Raw genomic sequence first — 21,996 nt, forward strand, 5'->3', positions numbered from 1 at the left:
GGATTACTAGTGGGTTACAATCTTTCCTATCTCCATTACTTTTTGTTTACTAAATCACATGCCTGGATTTCTATTTGCTTCAGTTGGTTAACACAAAAATGGCAGCCAAGTTTTCTGTACCTCTGCATCTCCAAATAGAAATATTTCAAAAACTAGTGTTCTATGTTGACAACTACCTCCAAATACGTCTCAAAATATAAAATAGGTCCTCACTTGATACTCAAAAACATGATCTTGAATAAGCCAAGGCCATTTGTGAGAGTTGGACCATAAAGAAGGCTGAGCGCTGAAAAACTGGTGCTTTCAAATTGTGGCGTTGGAGAAGACTTTCTTGAGGGTTCCGGGGACAGCGAGGAGATCAAACCTGTCAATCCTAATGAAAATCAATCCTGAATACTCATTGGAAACATTAATGCTGAAGCTCCAATACTTTGGCCACCTGATGCAAAGAGCTGACTCATTGATGCTGGGAAAGATTGAGGGCAAGAGGAGAAAAGGGAGACAGAGAATGAGATGGTTAGATAGTATCACCAACTCAATGGACACGAATTTGAGCAAACTCCAGGACATAGTGAAGGACAGGAGAGCTCAGCAACTGAACAATAACATTTTACTTACAAAGTTTTGTCTATTAATCCTCAGAAAGTACCAATAGCTTTTGTTCTTGTTTTATATATACATATGTGTGTATATATGTATGTATGTATGTGTGTGTATTTATGTATTCTCGTCTGTATGCACAACAGACCCAGACTTAGATACACACATATTCATATGTATTGAGTTGGCCAAGATGTTCATTCAGAGTTTTCTGTAAGGTATTATAGAAAAACGCAAATCAACTTTTTGGCCAACCAAATATTAGCATGGTGTGGGTGTGCTCAGTCCGGCTCTTTGCAACCCACGGACCGTAGTACCCCAGGCTCCTCTGCCCATGGGATCATCCCGGCAAGAATACAGGAGCAGGTTGCCATTTTCTCCTCCAGGGGATCTTCCAGACCCAGGAATCAAACCCATGTCTCTTGCATCTCCTATGTTGGCAGGCAGATTCTTTACCACCGCGCCACCTGGGAAGCCCTTATTAGCTCCCTGAGATAAAATAATTTAAAAGGTAACAAAAAATGTTCCATCAAATGATCTTATCTCAGTTCTTAACACTTGAGACTGTAATAATTTACATTCTTTCTGTCTGTTCTATCCATACTACAAGACTTACACCTCTTTGAAGTACCATATCAACAGCTTAAAGCACTTTTGGACACAAAGACCACTTTTTAAAATGTAATGCCTGGCTGAATAAGAAAGAGTTTTTAAACAAAAAATCAAGGGAAAAGTAAGAAAATGTTCTATCAACAGAGCCCTTTGGAGTAAAAGCTAGATGCTATGGCACTGATGTGTGGAGTACTGCCTCTCACCAACCTAAAGAACGCTTATAACCATGCTACTATGTCAAACCTAAAAGCTGAAGGTAAAATTCTATCAAAAATGAGATAATACCATTTCAGAGGCAAGCATAAGGGAACTAAAAATACAAATAATCAAATCAGGGTAAATGACAGAAAAGGAAAATTTTTGTAAATGGAAAAGTTGATCACGGTAATTTAAATACTTTAATTCTATTTGTCTCATTGAACCAAAAATCTACATTTCTAGCAGGCATCTGCTTCTATCCTAATAAGCACTTTGAAGTCAGAAAGCCTACAGAACCGTCCCACAGTACTTCCTTTGAATTTTTTTTCCTCAAGGCACATTCGCATTTAAAGACACTAATAATTACTGGGAACCAAAAATTCAAAACCAACACTCTCCCTTGTTACCTGGCTCTCATACATATTCATCATCTTCATTCACGAAAAGGTTCAGAATCCACAGCTGAGCATCTGAAGATGCTCTGAGAGGAAAAAGCCCATTATTCTTGATATGGAGGGAGCAATCATTCAAAATTTGTATCTAGAAATATCAGTAGTATGAATGAAAATGCCAACATGTGAATGTAGATCAAAGCAGATTAATATTTTAAATGTCATAAGTAACTTTAATTATTAGACAAATTTGGTTTGGGACCACTTTAGTCCTTCTGCCTCTCTCGGAAAAAAAAAAAAAAAATCCACTAATTTAAGTCTGTGATGCTTTCCTTTTTCCTTGTCAACAGACTATTTCCCAAAATATGTAACTTGTCCTTGCATGTGAGCTAAGTCGCCTCAGTCGTGTCCAACTCTTTTTGACCCTATGGACCATCACCCGCTAGGCTCCTCTGTCCATGGGATTCTCCAGGCAAGAATACTGGAGTGGGTTGCCATGCCCTCCTCCAGGGGATCTCCCTGGCCCAGGGATTGAACCCAGGTCTCTTAGGTCTCCTGCACTGGGAGGTGGGTTCTTTACCACTAGCGCCACCCATACCTTAATATAAAATATAAGCCTGGCAGTACATGAGTTTATGGTCTAATTCAGTCTCATTATTAAGACCAAGTACTCAGAAAGCAAAACCCAAGACATTTGTTAGTATTAGGCAAACGTTCTAAAGGACTGAATTGTGTTTTAAGACTGATCCCAGTTCAAATGCATTTCCAAAGCCCAACAATTATATAGTTTTTAGGCACTGAACTGAGCTTTTAGACTAACAAATAAATCATGACAAAAATTAACATGTTTATTGTTATAATTTCTTCCATATGAAGTAGGCCTATCTTATGAGGATAATAATAGAGATGCATAATATCTTGTTGGGAACATATATCAGACAGATTTACTAGCCTTTAAAAACCCACCATTCATTTGTGGACCAGCAGATTACATGTAATGCTATAATAACAAACCTTCCAAGAACCTAAGCCTATATTAAATATATTTTCCCCCAGAAATTTGTCTTAATCATTAACTGTCATTTCTTAACAAGAGAAAAATATTACCTCATCATTGATGTAATTTATTTTAATTTATGTAATTTATTTACTTTGAAATGCTCTACTAAATACATTTTTATGGTTCATAAAACCTGCTTTAAATAATCATTCACTCATTCATGAAAGGCAGTGAAGTTTAGCATTTTAGGAACCTGATTTCTGGAGCCAAAGTGCTTACATAAGAATCCTAGCTCCAGCTCTTCTGAACCCTGCAGTCTTGAGCAAGTTCCCAGACCTGCCTGTGGTCTGTTCTCTCACCTCTAATACGAGTGTAACAACAGTCCTGGGGATCAAGTGAGTTAATATATGCCAAGCCCTTGGCACATGCTTGAATGTGATGGTTACTAATATTATTATTGATTGTATGGTATTTGTTGAGCAACTGCTATGTGCCAGGTACTGTTCTAGGACGATAGCAAACAACTGTGCAAACATAGGGCAGAGTCCCTGCCCTCTTGGATCTCAAGTTCTAATGAAGGAGGCAGGCATTAAGCAAAGAAATCTAGAATACACTGTCAACAAAAAAATGGTATTAAAAAAAAAATAAAGCCAGGTAAAGTGAGAGAGGGCACAGGCATGGAGTTACTTGCACACAGCAGCCGCAGCGATCTGCTGCCTGGCCCTGAGGTTAAGGCCCCACCTGCGTGTCGGGAGACAGGCCAGAACTGAGAGGCAGACCTGACAGCACCTCTTATGAGGGATGGGAGCACGGGCAGGTTGCTGAATCCCGCGAGGCCTTGGTTTCCTCTCTGCAAATGGGGAGAGTTACAGAAACCACATAATAACTTAGACGAGCTGAGGCTTCAAAAGTGGCAGAGTGCACTGACACGAGCACAAAGTAAAACAAAGATGACAGTGTGTGCTAAGTCCCTGCAGTTGTGTCCGACTCTGCGACTCCATGGACTGTAGCCCTCCAGGCTCCTCCGTCCATGGGATTCTCCAGGCAAGCATACTGGAGTGGGTTGCCATGCCCTCCTCCAGGGGATGTTCCCGACCCAGGGATCAAACTCAAGTCTCTTACGTCTCCTGCACTGGCAGGTGGGTTCTTTACCACTAGCGGGCATTCAATAAAAGTCAGCTGTGGTCACTCCTGTAGATGTGAACCCTCCTCGAGGGTCTCCACTGCAGACCCCAGCCCCACGTGTTAGGAGTCTCGCTAATCCCACCAAGCCCACCTTCCCAAATAGGAACTCAGGGTGCTGTGTGAGCTCAGAGTGGCTGCTGCTGCTGCTGCTGCTAAGTCGCTTCAGTCATGTCCGATTCTGTGTGACCCCACAGATGGCAGCCCACCAGGCTCCCCTGTCCCTGGGATTCTCCAGGCAAGAACACTGGAGTGGGTTGCCATTTCCTTCTCCAATGCATGAAAGTAAAAAGTGAAAGTGAAGTTGCTCAGTCGTATCCGACTCTTAGCGAGCCCATGGACTGAGCCCTCTGCTAACATCCCAAGAGACCCCAGTTCACTGTCTCCATCCGTGGGAGTCCCTGCAGCCACCCCAGGCAGGAGTCCAGCAAACACTACTTCAAGGCTCAGTTCAGATGTCACAACAAACCCAAACTTTCCAACCAGGGCATTCTGCTGCCTGGCTTGTGTTTTCATGGTAGCTGCTGATGTGGCTGCAGAAAGGAACGTACAGTGTCCCTTGATCCCAGCATAGGCCTCCCGGAGGGCAGCTCATGCAGGGGCCCGACCACAGGGAATCACAAGGAAGAGGTCACCCCACCGGGTGTCACCTCCACACACCAGCATGTGCTGCCACCGCATCTGGTCCTGACTGTCACTACCAGGGGAAGGAGAGCTGGTGATCACTTCAGGACTTCCCTGGAGGTCCAGTGAAGACTCCATGCTTCCACTGCTCCCTGGTTGGGGAACTAAGATCCTGCATGCCAAGCCGTGTGACCAAAAAATAAAAAAAATTAAGTGACCACATCTATGGGTCCTGGCTCCAGACTCAGAATCCTGAGTTACAACATCCAACACCCTCCCTGAGTGGGGGAGACCCTGAATCTGGCCTCTGATGTCTTTAGTGGGCTGAGCCCACTCCCACCAGACTCACATGGGGTTGAATTTGCTGGTAAGGGAGGGGGTCCGAATGCTGGGGGCCAAACAGAAAGGCATGTTCATGACAAGATGTGAGGAATTCACTGCTGAGCAAGCCCCTGAGGAAGTGGACTGTCCCACTGTTCTGCATTCTGGGGCATCTTGCTCAAGCCTTGCCTGAGTCAATATTCCACAAAGACTTAGTAAACGGGTGCATAAATTCTTATTCAATAGCAATGTAATAAAAACATTACCTAACACCTGTCAATTATGACAAAAAACAAACTTCACTAAGAAATTAAGCATTTGATTGGTCTCACCTGAAAAAGGAAAAGACCCTGATGCTGGAAAAGATTGAAGGCGGGAGGAGAAGGGGGCAACAGAGGACGGGATGACCTCACCGACTCAATGGACATGAGCTTGAGCAAGCTCCAGGAGATGGTGAGGGACAGGGAAGCCTGGCGTGCTGCAGTCCATGGGGTCGCAAAGTCAGACACAACTTAGCGACTGAAAACAACAAATAGGGAAGCTTAGTGAAAGCCACTTGACTCACAGCTCACCCTTCAAGGAAGTGCTTCACCCTACCTCCTTGCCAACAAAAAAAAAGTCTAAAAATAGAAAACATAAGGCCATTTTCTTAAGCTTCTTCACACTAATCCATGAAAAGCTTTGCTCCCAGCTCTCCTGGCTTATTGCATGGAAATAAGGTTTGTTTGTTTTTTTTAATTAATAAGCCAAGGCCTAACTCTTCTCAAGAAAACAGTGATTTCCAAAACTTTCTGTGAATAAGCAGAAAGAATCATTTATTTGTACTGTTATAATTCTGCCAGGTTTTAAATAAAGTTCATACCACAAAAGATGGCAGCAAAATTAGAAGTGCCTGTTCTCTTCACTTTGGTTATTTGATTTCCATGTAAATCTTAGAGTCAGCCTGGCAATTTCCAGTGAAACACCTACTGGAGTTTTCATTGGGATTGCATTTAATCTCTTGATAAATTTAAGGGAAATGGACACACTATTGAATCTTACAATCTATGAATATGCTTTTTCTCTGTTCATTTAGGCTTTAATTTTTCTTTAACTTACCTGAGAAACCTGTCTGCAGGTCAGGAAGCAACAGAGCCAGACGCGAAACAACTGACCGGTTCACAATTGGGAAAGGAACATGTCAAGGGTGTGTGCTGTCACCTTGCTTACTTAACTTACATGCAGAGCGAAGTGAAGCGAAGCGAAAGTCGCTCAGTCGCGACTGACTTTGCGGAGTCATCATGATGCAGAGTACATCATGAGAAATGCCAGGCTGGATGGATCACAAGCTGGAATCAAGATTGCTGAGAGAAATAACAACCTCAGATGTGCAGATGATGCCGCCCTAATGGCAGAAAGCAAAGAAGACTGAACAACCTCTCAATGAAGGTGAAAGAAGAGAGTGAAAAGGCTGGCTTAAAACTCAACAGTCAAAAACAAAGATCATGGCATATGGTCCCATCACTTCATGGCAAATACATGGGGAAAAAAATGAAACAGTGACTTCATTTTCTTGGGCTCCAAAATCACTGTGAATGGGGACTGTAGCCATGAAAGTAAAAGATGCTTGCTGCTGCTGCTAAGTCACTTCAGTCGTGTCCGACTCTGTGCGACCCCATAGACGGCAGCCCACCAGGCTCCGCCGTCCCTGGGATTCTCCAGGCAAGAACACTGGAGTGGGTTGCCATTTCCTTCTCCATAGATGCTTGCTAGTTGGAAGGAAAGCTATGATAAACCTAGACAGCATATTGAAAACCAGAGACATCACTTTGCCAACAAAGGTCCATCTAGTCAAAGCTATGGTTTTTCCAGTAGTCTGTATGGATGTGAGAGTTGGACTCTAAAGAAAGCTGAGTGCTGAAGAATTGATGCTTTTGAACTGTGGTGTTGGAGAAGATTCTTGAACTCCCTTGGACTGCAAGGAGATCAAACCAATCAATCTTAAAGGAAATCAGTCCTGAATATTCACTGGAAGGACAGATGCTGAAACTGAAGCTCTAATACTTTGGCCACCTGATGCAAAGAGCTGACTCACTGGAAAAGACCCTGATGCTGGGAAAGATTGAGGGCAGGAGGAGAAGGGGACGACAGAGAATGAGATGGTTGGATGGCATCACTGACTCAATGGATATGAGTCTGAGCAAACTCAGGGAGAAGAACAGGGAAGACTGGCATGCTATAGTCCATGGGGTCACAGGCAGACATGACTTCGCAACTGAACAACAATTTTTCTCAGTAATGTTTTCTACTTTTCAATGTAGAATCCTGAACATTTCTCATTAGATTTATCCCTGTGTATTTAATGCTTTTTGATGCTATGAATAAATGATATCATTTAAAATTTTTCAATTCTAATCGTCACTGCTTATATATAGAAATACAAATGATTTTTAAACATTGACCCTGTTTTTTTAAACTAGTGACCTTGATAAACTCTTTTGTTGGTTTTGTACATTCTTTTTTTTTTCCTTCATGCACAATCTTGTAGTCTCTGAACAATGAAGTTTTCTTTCCTTTTTTTTTTTTTTAAGCTATTGTGGGTAGGGAGAGTACAAAGATTTCTAAGCAGCTAGTCTGGCCCCTTTTGGCCTAAAACAGAAAATGTAATCCAACATCTGCCATAAAATGAAATGTACTCACTCAGTCATGTCTGACTCTTTGCAACCCCATGGACTATACAGTCCATGGAATTCTCCAGTCCAGAATACTGGAGTGGGTAGCCTTTCTCTTCTCCAAGGGATCTTTCCAACCCAGGGATTGAACTCAGGTCTCCCACATTGCAGCAGATTCTTTACCAGCTGAGCCACCAGGGAAGCCCAAGAATACTGGAATGGGTAGCCTATCCCTTCTCCAGTAGATCTTCCAGACCCAGGAATCAAACTGGGGTCTCCTGCATTGCAGGTGGATTCTTTACCAACTGAGCTATCAGGGAAGCCCAATCAGGGCACCATACCCACCTAAAAAATAAAACACACCTTGTAAGCCTAATCCACTTCTGAATTTTCTTTTCTGTATTTGGAGGATGCTTTAAAAATGGATCCATAATTCATCTGTGCTTCTGCCCCTCCCCTAGGTCCTGCCTTCATTCTAAGCTCTGCCCATCCCCCTCTCCACGTCCTGCAGGGGCTTCTTCCCTGTTCCTCATTCAGAGTGATTCCCCAACCAAGCATGACCTGTGCCTGGTGCTTAGGTAAAGGGTCACACTTCAGAGTCTTCAAAACATACATGAGTCTTTATTTTACTAGAACCTACTTTAAAACAACCACCATGCTTTAGCCTCTCTTCTTCACTGTTTCAAATGTAATCTCTTTTAAAAATCTTTGTACGTATTTATTTTTGGCTGTGCTCGGTCTTCAGTGCTGTGTGGGCTTTCTCTAGTTGTGGCGAGCAGGAGCACTCTCCAGTCGTGGTGCACGGGCTTCTCTTTGTGGCAGCTTCTCTCATTGCCGAGCACAGGCTCTAGGTGTGTGGGCTTCAGCAGCTGCAGCACAAGGGCTCAGCAGTGTGGCTCCCAGGCCCTGGAGCACAGCCTCAATAGTTCTGGTGCTCGGGCTTCACTGCTCTGCAACATGTGGGATCTTCCCTGATCAAGGACCAAACCCATGTCTCCTGCATTGGCAGGCAGATTCTATACCACTGAGCCACCAGGGAAGCCCTCCAATTTAATCTTATTTTGAAACTCCTTTGTGGATTGGGATATTGGGATTTGAAATATATACACTATTCAGATCAGATCAGTCGCTCAGTCGTGTCTGACTCTTTGCAACCCCATGAATCGCAGCACGCCAGGCCTCCCTGTCCATCACCAGCTCCTGGAGTCCACCCAGACTCACGTCCATCGAGTCAGTGATGCCATCCAGCCATCTCATCCTCTGTCGTCCCCTTCTCCTCCTGCCCCCAATCCCTCCCAGCATCAGAGCCTTTTGCAATGAGTCAACTCTTCGCATGAGGTGGCCAAAGTACTGGAGTTTCAGCTTTAGCATCATTCCTTCCAAAGAAATCCCAGGGCTGATCTCCTTTAGGATGGACTGGTTGGATCTCCTTGCAGTCCAAAGGACTCTCAAGAGTCTTCTCCAACACCACAGTTCAAAAGCATCAATTCTTCGGCGCTCAGCCTTCTTCACAGTCCAACTCTCATATCCATACATGACCACAGGAAAAACCATAGCCTTGACTAGACGGACCTTTGTTGGCAAAGTAATGTCTCTGCTTTTGAATATGCTGTCTAGGTTGGTCATAACTTTCCTTCCAAGGAGTAAGCGTCTTTTAATTTCATGGCTGCAGTCACCATCTGCAGTGATTTTGGAGCCCAGAAAAATAAAGTCTGACACTGTTTCCACTGTTTCCCCAATGGTACTATGGATAAAAGAGATAACTAATGAGAACCTACTGTATAGCACAGGGAGCTCTACTCAATGCTCTGCGGTGACCTGAATGGGAAGGCAGTCCAAAAAACAGGGGATATATGAATACGTGTAATGGATTCATCTTGCTGTACAGCAGAAACTTACACAACATTGGAAAGCAACCAAACTCCAATAAAAGTTAATGAAAATAAATAAAAGTTTGAAAAAGAAATCCCTTAGGAGAACAAAATGGTTCCTATAATTTTAAGCAAGTGTTCATACATTTCTGAAGCTGCAGTAAAAATGATCCGGGATCAACCATGGTTACTGGATCCCAGGACGCAGGAGAGGGGAAAAAAGCAAAACCTCTCACTGGACAGTCTCTGCATCACAACACAGACCACAGACACAAACTTCTCCAATAGAGGCTTCACCAGGGACCGAAGTGTCAGTGCCCATTTTTATTTAACAAAACAAAACAAAACAAAAAAACAGAATTTTCCCACAAACATCCACTCCAGGAGGAATTTTTTCAAGTTCAAAAAACCTAAGTCATAACATAATTGACACCCAGACGCCACCCGGAATAGGTATTTAGGACAGAACACACTCAAGTGCTGATTAAATCAGAGACTGTCACACACTCTCCTCGTGGGCTTCCGTCAGCCTCACCTCCACTTGGCTTTTGTTCATGCGCCTCTTTAAATAGTCAGGCTCTCTAACTGCACGTTACCCTTCCATCTGTAATGCAGGGAGAAAACATTTGAGGAAAAACAGTAGCACTTCTTCCAAATTTGCAGTCTTCTCTCTAGAGATGTGCACTCAGGAACCCCACACTAGGCCACCACATCCCCCACCTCGCCAGCTCTACTTTCCACCCATTTCAATCTAAAAAGACCACTCTTCCTGCTAAAACACACTTTAATTATCCCCCCAAACAAACCCTAGGTCTCTCGGCACCCCAAAGCCAACCATACTGATGATTCATGTCTACATCTTCCAGATCCGTTCAGTTCAGTTCAGTTCAGTCGCTCAGTTGTGTCTGACACTTTGCAACCCCATGAATCGCAGCACGCCAGGCCTCCCTGTCTATCACCAACTCCCGGGGTTCACTCAGACTCATGACCATCGAGTCAGTGATGCCATCCAGCCATCTCATCCTCTGTCGTCCCCTTCTCCTCCTGCCCCCAATCCCTCCCAGCATCAGAGTCTTTTCCAATGAGTCAGCTCTTCACATGAGGTGGCCAAAGTACTGGAGTTTCAGCTTTAGCATCATTCCCTCCAAAGAAATCCCAGGGCTGATCTCTTTCAGAATGGACTGGTTCTAAACCAACATCCCTCCAGCTCAATTCCCGTCCCCGCTTCCCGACCTGACACAAGTCTTCCCTCTTTATCTCCTCAAGCTTCACATGCGCTGTCGGCACTATATTCACTCATGCTTTTTACACATCACTCTGCTTCCTAAACAGCTTCGTGACTATTGTCTTTTCAAGGGTCCCATGGACTGTCTAGAGATGTTTGAAAGTACCTAATATAGCTAGAATTGTGCAGTTAATATTTGTCAAATAGATAGGTTAATAGACTTAACTTGATTTTTAATTTCTACTTATGTGTGTGCTGGCTCAGTCATATCCAACTCTTTGCGACCCCGTGGACTATAGTCCACCAGGCTCCTCTGTCCATGGGATTCTCCAGGCACCTGAAGAATACTGAAGTGGGTTGTTGCCATTTCCTTCTCCAGGGGTATCTTCCTTACCCAGGGATCAAACCTGCGTCTCCTGCATTTTCTATTATGAGATTGTTACCGTCTATCTTATTCCACGGGATCACAAAGAGTAGGACATGACTGAGCGACTGAAAAACCACCACCACCATCTATAAGTAATTCAAGGAACTGGAGTATCTGTTAATTCCTCTCAAACTGCTCCACAACAATCCAGAATGGTTCTCTGCACATAGGATGCACTTGGTAAAGTCTGCTGCCTTTCTCTTTAGAAGAAATGTCTCACTATAGACTTCAAAACCATTATGAACTGCACTGTAAGCTTCAAACCTAGCGATGGGAGTGACAACCCACAATGACCCAGATTGTTTCAGAAAATAAGAACAGCTTCACCACTGCAGTAACAACTCCAAGTACAGTATTAAGTTTCAGACAGAAAGTTCGCTTAGGCTCCTGGTTCCTCCAGTCACATGAGAAGAATGAAAAACGTCTTGTGTTTTCAGTAAGACTGCATTTTAGCATCTTGAGGCAAAACAGGCAGAGGACGACTTGCCAAAGCAAAAGAGAACAGCTAAAAGCAGATGCACGACTGCAGCAACCATTACATTTTTGCATCTTAATTTTTGGCAGATTTCGTAGTCAAGTGCAACCCGACAGGAGTAATGAATAAATAAACTGCAGCTCTAGACATCTGGTGGTGTGGGAGGAAGAGATATTTTGGGCTATCAGATAAATATTCACATGATAAAACTTACCGGTGATTCCTTCCTCACTAAGCAACTGTTCTGAATGCTCATGGTGGGCAAATCTATGGAAAAAAACAAAACTGCAACCTGAAGACATCGAGTTCAGGTTGCAGGTGACATCCTGTCCCATTAGAGGCGCAGCGCACACCTGGCGAACGATGGGGCTGGCCCCTCAGAGGAGGAGGAGCCGGCCGCTTCATGCCACAGGCTGGAGAGGCCCTGATAACTCTGCCTGGGGTTCGGACATCCTCAGTTTCCCCAGCTGATGACTAGGCCGTCAATTCTTTCTCAAGAACGTGTCAGTTTCAGATATAGAAAATAGACTTATGGACATGGGGAGAGGGGAGGAGAGGGTGAGATATATGGAAAGAGTAACATGGAAACTTACATTACCACATGTAAAATAGACAGCCAACAGGAATTTGCTGTATGTCTCAGGAAACTCAAACAGGGGCTCTGTATCAACCTAGAGGGGTTGGGAAATGGGAGGAAGGTTCAAAAGGGAGGGGATATATGTATACCTATGGTTGATTCATGGTGAGGTTTGACATAAAACAGCAAAATTCTGTAAAGCATTTATCCTTCAATAAAAAATAAATTAATTTTTTAAAAAAGGAAAAAAAAATGTCAGTTTTTTAAAACAAGTTTCAGTCAAGCTATAACCTGGGAGCCATTACCTGCCTCTCAAAGTGATCCTACTGCCCTCTACTTTGTGCATCTCAGCACTTAATTCTCTGCACTGCATCTTCTTTCTCTATTTTTATGGAGTTCTAGGTCAGGGTAGCTTATCACTGCTCAAAGAGCTGTCTGCAGACCCAAGGTGAGCTTTCAACCATCTGTGGATCTCCAAAATGCTACCCATGGAATAAATTCGACTCTCAAGCATATAAGTAACATGAAGAATTCTACAAAGATAAAAAAATGAGCCAGCATCATGTACAGTTACAAATGCTTAAAATCGTTCCAGCCATTTCAACTACCACAAGACTTGTTAACCCAAAGACGAAATTACTTTAAGTCCTAACAGGACACCCTGGATCTTGTGAGCAAATTAAACCCAAGTGCTAAAACAACGTTCTGTCATAACTTTCAATACTCATAGCTGGCTTTCCGGAGAAGGCAATGGCACCCCACTCCAGTACTCTTGCCTGGAAAATCCCATGGATGGAGGAGCCTGGTAGGCTGCAGTCCATGGGGTCGCTAAGAGTCAGACACGACTGAGCGACTTCACTTTCACTTTTCACTTTCATGCATTGGAGAAGGAAATGGCAACCCACTCCATTGTTCTTGCCTGGAGAATCCCAGGGAGGGGGGAGCCTGGTGAGCTGCCGTCTATGGGGTCGCACGGAGTCGGACACGACTGAAGCGACTTAGCAGCAGCAGCAGCAGCAGCTGGCTTTGATGCTAGGAATGAATTTCAGAATAAGAAAAACATACCTTCTGATAATTAAAGGGAGCTTTCCTATTGCTTCAGTCTAGACTCCTCCTATGACCATGGAAACAGGATGGGGAGAGGGGTTTCTTGATGATGATGCTTAATTAGGTGTCTTTAAATGTAAAACCAATACTGCCACCTAGTGGCCATCTAAGTCACTGGCTAAACAGGCGATCTAACCAGCAAATAGTGAAAGCAAATGACAGTACAAATTAAGCAGAAGCACACTGAAACTAGACAGACGGCGTATTAAAAAGCAGAGACATCACTTTGCTGGCAAAGGTCCACACAGTCAAAGCTATGTTTTCCAGTAGTCATGTACAAATGTGAGAGCTGGACCATAAAGGAGGCTGAGTGCCGAAGAACTGATGCTTTCTAATGAAATCTGGTATTGCAGAAGACTTTTGAGAGTCTCTTGGACTGCAAGATCAAACCAGTCAATCCTAAAGGAAATCAACCCTGACTATTCATTGGAAGCACTGATGCTGAAGCTTCAATACTTTGGCCACCTGATGTGAAGAGCTGACTCCCTGGAAAAGACACTGATGCTGGGAAAGATTGATGGCAGGAGGAGAAGGAGGTGACAGGGTGAGATGGTTGGATGGCATCATCGACTCAATGGACATGAATATGAGCAAACTCGGGGAGATAGTGAAGGACAGAGGAGCCTGGCTACAGTCCACGGGGTTGCAGAGTCAGACACAACTTGGCGACTGAACAACAACTTCAAGGTCATATCCTTAAAAGATCCCTACTTGTCCTCCACACACCAGGATGCAAAGTAAGGGTGTCAGCCAGCTTCAACCATGCAGTAAGGACAAGACCCCTCAGCTCACAGCAAGCAACAGACAGAAGGAAAGCAGAGCAGGGCTGCCTACTCCTGCCCTCCTCACGTGGACTGTTTGTGGGGAAGTGAACTCCCATCTTCCTTAGTCATTGTTACGCTGAAAGCAGTCAGTGAACGTTCTGGTTCTTTTCCATACTCTCTCTCAAAGACACACTTAAGCATGAGATCACACTTCCCAAGCATCGACTCACGCTCGTTTTAGTCTACTCTTCTCCCTAAACTCTGTGGCTTCCTGGGGAGAAATAAAATAGTTGTTATATTTAATATAAGAGGTGGTGGCTCTAATCAATTTAAAAATTAAGACAAGTAATTTTAATAGATAAAATACTTTACTTAAAATAATGCTTAGTTTTCATTTGTTTCATTTATTCTGAATTCAGTTCAAATGCTGTATGCTCAATATTCACTATGCAAAAGGTACTACGAGAGAATTAAAAGCAGAACAAGCCAGAGCATCTGCCTTCAAAGAACCTGTGATTTCATACGAGTCTGTGCGCTTTGTGTGTTTGTGTGTAGTCAAAACTGTTCATTACAGCACTATTCACAATAGCCAGGACACAGATGCACACTAAGCGTCCATCAACAGATGAATGGAGAAAGAAGGTGTGGTACATACACAATGGAATACTGCTGCTGCTAAGTCGCTTCAGTCGTGTCCGACTCTGTGCGACCCCACAGACGGCAGCCCACCAGGCTCCCACGTCCCCGGCATTCTCCAGGCAAGAACGCTGGAGTGGGTTGCCATTTCCTTCTCCAATGCGTGAAAGTGAAAAGTGAATGGAATACTACTCAGCCATAAAGAAGAACAAAATGCCATTTGCAGCAACACGGACGGATCTAAAGATTATCATACTAAGTGAAGTAAGCCAAAGACAAATATATGTGCAAACTAAAAAAAAAAAAAAAAAAGATGCACACAAACTTATTTACAAAACAGAAGCAGACTCACAGACATAGAAGACAAACTATGGTTACCAAAGGGGAAGGGAGAAGGATAAATTAGGAGTTTGACATTAACATATTCATACTACTATACTATATAAAGTATTTAATACCTTCTAATAACCTATAATGGAAAAGAATCTGAAAAAAAATTATCTGTGTGTGTAAGTTAAGGTGTGTACACACACACAGTTATATAACTGACTCACTCTGTCATACACCTGAAACAGAACATTGCACATTAACTAAATTTCAATTTTAAAAAGCAGTTTAAGAAAAAAAGTGACCATACTGTAACAGAAATAAAAGGAAACTTCTATTACAATAGAAAAGAAGATACGGAAAGAGTTGGATGATTAATTTCAGGGACTCAGTTTAACATTCACTGAGGACTCAGGTTCTGAACATGGAAAGCTCTGTGCTTGGTTCTGAAGATCAAAAACCAGTAAGACATTCTCTGCTCTCAAAATTTATAAAAGAGAGATGGAACAAAAACAGTACAAAAGTGAAAACCATACAATAAAAGCAGAACCAAGGAGGAAGCAATTTGTCCCTGTGGGTCAAGACGCTGCACGGAAGGACATCCCCGGGAGCTTGTCGAGATGAAGGGGGTTCTGTGCAAGGTCACAGAGGCTTGGCATAGCCAGGCAGGCCCAGGGACTCCAAGGAGTTTGCAGTTACTGGCAAACAAAATACAAAGGGACGAGGGGTGGGAAATGAAGCTGGCACCAGAGGTGGGACTAAAGTTAGCAAGCTCTGGTGTGGCGTCTTGGTGAAAGGTAAGGAGCACGGGAGGCCCCACAGCTCTGCCAGATCCACACCCGCAGCTGCCGCCACCTGCCTCCACTCCCGGGAGACACACATGCTCTCCATCCATATACACGACGGCCACACTCTGTTTAGACAAGAACCTGTAATCATCCTCCCCAGAGTCTACTGCCAGTTTTAAGCACCCAGTGGTCCTGCATGTGAGCCCCAGATCCCTGAAGAAGCAGGCATTCCCAGCCCCTAACAGCACCTTCTGCCTAAGGGGCAGGAAAGAAGAAGGAACATTTTACAATCCCCATTCAGTTCAGTTGCTCAGTCATATCCGACTCTGCAACCCCATGGACTGCAGCATGCCAGGCTTCCCTGTCCATCACCAACTCCCGGAGCTTGCTCAAACTCACGTCCATCAAGTCGGTGATGCCATCCAACCATCTCATCCTCTGTCATCCCCTTCTCCTCCCGCCCTCAATCTTTCCGATCATCAGGGTCTTTTCCAATGAGTCAGTTCTCTGCATCAGGTGGCCAAAGTACTGGAGTTTCAGCTTCAGCAACTTCCTTCCAATGAATATTCAGGACTGATTTCCTTTAGGATGGACTGACTGGATCTCCTTGCAGTCCAAGGGACTCTCAACAGTCTTCTCCAACACCACAGTTCAAAAGCATCGATTCTTCTGTGCTCAGCTTTCTTTATAGTCCAACTCTCACATCCATACATGACTACTTGAAAAGCCATAGCCTTAATAATAATAATAATCCCTATTGCTTCCCTCCAAAAGGTACCCACATGCCTTTTCCCCACTGTAAACAAAGTTCTGGGAGCAATGTCCTGTCCCTGGTTCCTGGGAAGACACTCTTCCCAGAAGAGCAAAGGGGATAAGACAGATAGGGAGACAGTGATGAGTACCTATTAGAACAAAAAAAGTACCCATTTGCAAAAAAAAAAAAAAAAAAGAAAAATTAAACAGCAAAAAAGGAGCTGGCAACTAGTAGAGGAAGTACTGGGGGTATACTTAATCAAGTGGCCTTGGCTGGCAAAGTATGTAACCAATAACATTAACAGTGAGGACTACCAGTATGGAGTAAATGCAAGGTATATAATCTAAAAGGCACACGGGGGACTTCCGGGCGGTCCAGTGGTTAAGACTCTGCGCTTCCACTAGACGGGGCACAGGTTCAGTCCCCGGTCAGGGAACTAAGATCCGGCATGTTGCAGTCATAGCCAAAAAAAGAAAACACACGTGAATCTGCCTCTCCAAGAAGGAAGGTATTTTCTGGGAACAAGCTACACAGAGATAGTTGTGCCCTTAATCCATACATGAAACCAAATGATGCATAACTCTGTCCTGATGTTATCACTGACTTCCAGTCTGGGGTAACTGCCAAGGCCTGGTTGAGTTCAGTCCCATGAACACTCGCCTGGACCCCACTGAGGAACTATGTGGGCTCCTGGCTCTCCCTCCACCCCTCCACTTTCCCCGCCCCCACCCCCTCACCCCACACCCCCAGCCCCCCGCTGCCCTGCATCCGCCTCTACCAGAGCCCATGGGGGAAGACCAGCCGTGCAAGGTTGCTACAGGAGTTCCTCTGTGACGGAATCTGAAAAGGTTTAGTAGAAGACACTGCCCCAAGCTGAGTTTCCAGACAAATAATAATGAAAGTCACTCAGTCATGTCCGACTCTTTGCAACCCCATAGTCCATGGGATTCTCCAGGCAAGAATACTGGAGTGGGTAGCCTTTCCCTTCTCCAGGGCATCTTCCCAACCCAGGGATCGAATCCAGGTCTCCCGCATTGAGGGCAGATTCTTTACCAGCTGAGCCATAGGGGAAGCCCAGACAAAAGAGAACTTTAATCAAGCCTCTATCTCTAATTACTGCCCCACCCCAAGCAAAAAAAACCCACTTGTCTACAGCCTGCAATCTCTTCCTGTCTCTTGAGAAGTGCTGATGCTCCAAGGAGAGGAACCAGGATCTGTCCTTGTGGGGACATGGGGAGGTCGGATGAATTTCTCACACACAGCATTTAAAGAGCAAACACAATAAACCTCACTGCCAGCAGTGCCCTGACATTGAACACCATTAAGGTTGTTCACTTTTCCATTGTTATTTCCAACCCTTTACTTCCACGCTCCCACCAACAGAAAGCAAGCCATCCGCCAAACACACAGGTCTCTTTTACCTCCAGACAAGCACTTCTGTCTTGAAGGCCAAGGCCACAGCCATGCAGTGTACTGGGCTGGGGGGACTGTCTCTGCTTGGCTAAGGAGGAATGCTTCTATATGGCTGCATGCGTGGGTAGATCTTCCTTTGCCCCAAACCTCCCACAATATGCAGAGCAGATTTAAATTCAGTTCACGCTTATTTTAAACTTTATTAAAGTAAACCTGGATGTGTCAATCTTTCTCTCCATAATCCTCCTCGGATATTACATTATAAATCAAATCAGAAGTTCAGTTAATAATATCCAATCAAAAAACAGATTAAGAAACTCATAGAAGCACCACTGCACAAAGGTTAATGAAAATGTTATTTCAACATAAAAACTGCCTTAGAACCTGTTACCAAAATTTCGAACATTAATTACCTTTGCTATTTTAAGCTCCGCCTTTAAAAAGTTATTTCTTCCACTTTTTTCTGTCATATTTTATGATAAAACCATGCTAGTCCTATACATTTTTACATGTTTGTTAAAATATGTATATAATAATTTAGAACATGATACTTAGAGCATCTGAAATTAACTAGAGCATTTTAAACAATAGATAGTCCATATTAAGCCAGCAAAACAAGCCAGAAGATGTATTCTATCTAAATAGAACTGACTCTCTATGGACCAAGAGCTTTGGAAAACATAAACGTATCAAGAAAAAATTCAGACATCCCAAGTCATCTTTACGTACCTGTGTAAGATCTGCAGATTGCTTTAGGATGCTTTGTTTTAACTGTTCTGCCTTCTTCACATGAAAAGAATTACTTTGACTCTGGATGACAAATACAATTTCTTTTAAATCTAGAACAACAAAAAAATTTGTTCAGGTTTTTTTTTTTTTTTTCCTTTTAAAACAACAACTGAAATAAACTTGAAAACAAATCAAAACGAAAAGAAAAGGAAAAAAACAGTCACAAGGCATGCCTTCAGGCAATAAACTCTTAGGGGAAAAAAAATCAATTTATATGTAATTCTAGTGACAAAATCTCTCTTTTTAAACTCATCTCTACAACTTCCTTCCTAGAAGTTAGCAAGTAAATACGCTGGCTGTACTAGACCCAGTCTGGTAACAAACTGTGAATTTGTTCCTGCATCTGTCACAAAGTATGCAAATGTAAATGTGAGAAAGTATGAAAATGTCTAGAACACGCACCTCCCCAGTCACTGAAAACCCACTGTGTTTGCAAGAAACCTTTTAAGAATTACACAGAATCCTACAATGCGCCTCCCTGTTAGGGGTCGCACTGCGACCCCCAAGCTTCACGGGATAAAGTGTCCTCAGCCCCAGGACCTCAGAACGTGACCTTATTGGGAACTGGGTCTTTACACAGGCAATCAAGTTAATGTAGGGTCATTAGTATAGGTCTTCACCCAACATACTTGGTGCCTTTATTAAAAGAGGACTGTAACCTACCAGGATCTTTGATCCGGGGGATTCTCCGGCCAGGAAGACTGGAGTGGGTTGCCATTTCCTCCTCCAGGGGATCTTCCTGACCCAGGGGGTTGAACCCAGGTCTCCTGCATTGAGGGCAGATTCTTTACCAGCTGAGCCACCAGGGAAGCCCCTAACCCAATATCCTGGTGTCTTTATGAAAAGAGGCGATCTGGGCAAGAGACACAAAGGGAGGCTGCTGTGAAGACCCAGGGAGAAAACGGCCACCTTCAAGCTGAGGGCGGCCTCAGAGGAAACCACCCCCCGCCTCCCAGAACGCAGAGACACATCTCTGTGGAAGATGTGTCACCTTGTTTCAGCACCTTGTTTCAGCAGCCCCGCGCAAACTGACACTCGGCCGCAAGCGCGCTCTGGACGGCCCCTCAAGGCGACACTCAGCAGGGACCTCAGGGGGCACCTGGCCAGGGTGAAGTTCGTCTCCAGGAAAACACCCACGACCGCAGGGCCACAGGGCTGCAGTGGGAACGAGCTGCCTGTCAAGCCTGGGTTCAGGGTCGTCAGGGTCTTGACTGGGGCTGGAAGGGAGGCAGCCCTGATCTGCCACCCCTTCAGACCAGAGGAGGGTCTCGCCTGCAGAGGGGGAGGCCCAGACCCCACATCGGGAAAGCACGTCAGGCCTGCCCAGGTTCCGAGCTCGTGATAAAAGAAAGAAACTGCAGATGTGCCAGGACCCTGCCACCAGACAGGGGTGTTGGCTAAAGGCAGACATCACATAAAGTTGCAGCCTCCGGCAAGGTTGACTATAAACCAATATGGGGACCCTCCCCACACTGTGAGCTCTTCCCTTTAACACCTCGACTCCCAGGTGGTGCTAGTGGTAAAGAACCCGCCTGCCAATGCAGGAGATGAACGAGACACAGGTTTGATCCCTGGGTCGGGAAGATCCCCTGGAGGAGGGCATGGCAACCCACTCCAGTATTCTTGCCTGGAGAGTCCCATGGACAGAGGAGCCTGGCGGGCTACAGTCCATGGGGTTGCAAAGAGTTGGACACGAATGAGTGACTAACTCTTTGTTTTCAAGGACACTAACTTGGTTTCTATTTATTCCACTGTATTTTACCATTCTTGTGTTGAGCTCTACAGTTCTGTTCATTTATTCACTCACTCAAATATTCATACAACAAACAGCCCCACAGTGAGCCATCCAAATCCTAAAAATGTTCCAACATGCTTTTTGAACAACCTGCTGAATGTGACCTAATTCTATGTAGGAGTTTATATAAATTCGAACCTTCCACGTACTATCTCTATTTCAAGTCAGCATCCTGGCTCTACAAATCAGACACACAGATAACGCTCAAATAAGTGTCTTCTACTTCAGCTGAAATGTAACTTCCGATCCACTACATCTGAGACATTAACATAACTCACTTATCAGAATGAAACAAGGTTTATTTCTGTTCAAGAACGGAGTCAATAAACCTCAGAGAATAATTTCTGCAAAATGTAATAAAGCTGAAGACGCACATCTGCAATGACCCAGAAACTTCACTGGTATGTCATCCTTGAGAAGCCCTCGTATACGTTAACAGGAGTGCTCACCGCAGCATCACTGTGTGAAAAGAAAAAAGCTGGAAGCAAACCAGACACTCACAAAATATACAAACTGGAATACTACACAGTGGAATTCACACAGCAAGAAAAGATCAACTAGCTGTATATGGATCAATCCAGATGGAAGCTGGAGATGAACCCTCCAGACAGAACACTGAAAAAAATGCGGGAGGTGATGACTATACAGCATAAATCAATGGTTTTCAAAACTATAAACATAAATCTATATAAAATGGATATATGCTATACAATACGCATGTACACACAGATCTAACCGACGTGAAAGCAGCAATGACGACAGGAGAGCTTCCCTGGAGGCTCAGTGGTAAAGAACCACCTGCCAAGGCAGAAGACGTGGGTTTGGTCACTGCTCCAGGAGGATCCCACATGCCACGGAGCAACGAAACCTGTGTGCCACAACTACTGAGCCTGTGCTCTAGGGCCCAGGAGCTGCACCTACCGAAGCCCGTGAGCCCTAGAGCCCAAGCTCCAAGATAAGAGAAGCCACTGCAATGAGAAGCTCGCACACCACTAGGGAGTAGCCCCCGCTCACTGCAACTAGAGAAAAGCCCACACAGCAACAAAGACCCAGCACAGCCAAAAATAAAATAAAAATTTTTTGGAAAAACAAAGACTATAGGAGAGTGATGAACACCAAAATCAAGATACTGGTTTAAAGGCTGCAGCCATGTTAGCAATGTTTTGTCTCTTAATCTGGGAGGTAGATACCTGGATGTGACTCTTTGTAGTTCCTGGTATGTTCAAAATAATTCACAATAAATTTTTTAAAAGAGCAGCTCCACCTGTCAAGAGGTTAACCCTGCAGGAATCACCTCCCACCACCTCCTCTACCAGATCAGCAAAGTGTCCACGGTTTGCACACACAGCAGTTCTTTCGCATGGGGAAGACGCTTGGCAAAAAGAGAGGAAGCAAATTCTCCCCCTTTCCATCTCCTGGGTCCTGTGCCACGACTTGTATTCACTCCCCCTCCTTTTATCACGCGCTT

General features: G+C 44.3%; 1 protein-coding gene across 2 annotated transcripts in view; it reads right to left on the bottom strand.

Moving 5' to 3' along the window:
* The window catches only part of B3GLCT (beta 3-glucosyltransferase), a 120,884-nt gene that overhangs the window by 71,930 nt on the left and 26,958 nt on the right, over positions 1-21,996 (bottom strand). For both annotated transcript variants that reach the window (XM_061434833.1, XM_061434832.1), the window contains exon 4: positions 18,674-18,783. In XM_061434833.1, coding sequence (XP_061290817.1) covers positions 18,674-18,783 — 110 coding nt within the window. The remainder of the gene's footprint in view (positions 1-18,673; positions 18,784-21,996) is intronic.

Source organism: Bos javanicus, chromosome 12 (genome assembly GCF_032452875.1).
Source record: "Bos javanicus breed banteng chromosome 12, ARS-OSU_banteng_1.0, whole genome shotgun sequence".
Lineage (NCBI taxonomy): Eukaryota > Metazoa > Chordata > Mammalia > Artiodactyla > Bovidae > Bos > Bos javanicus.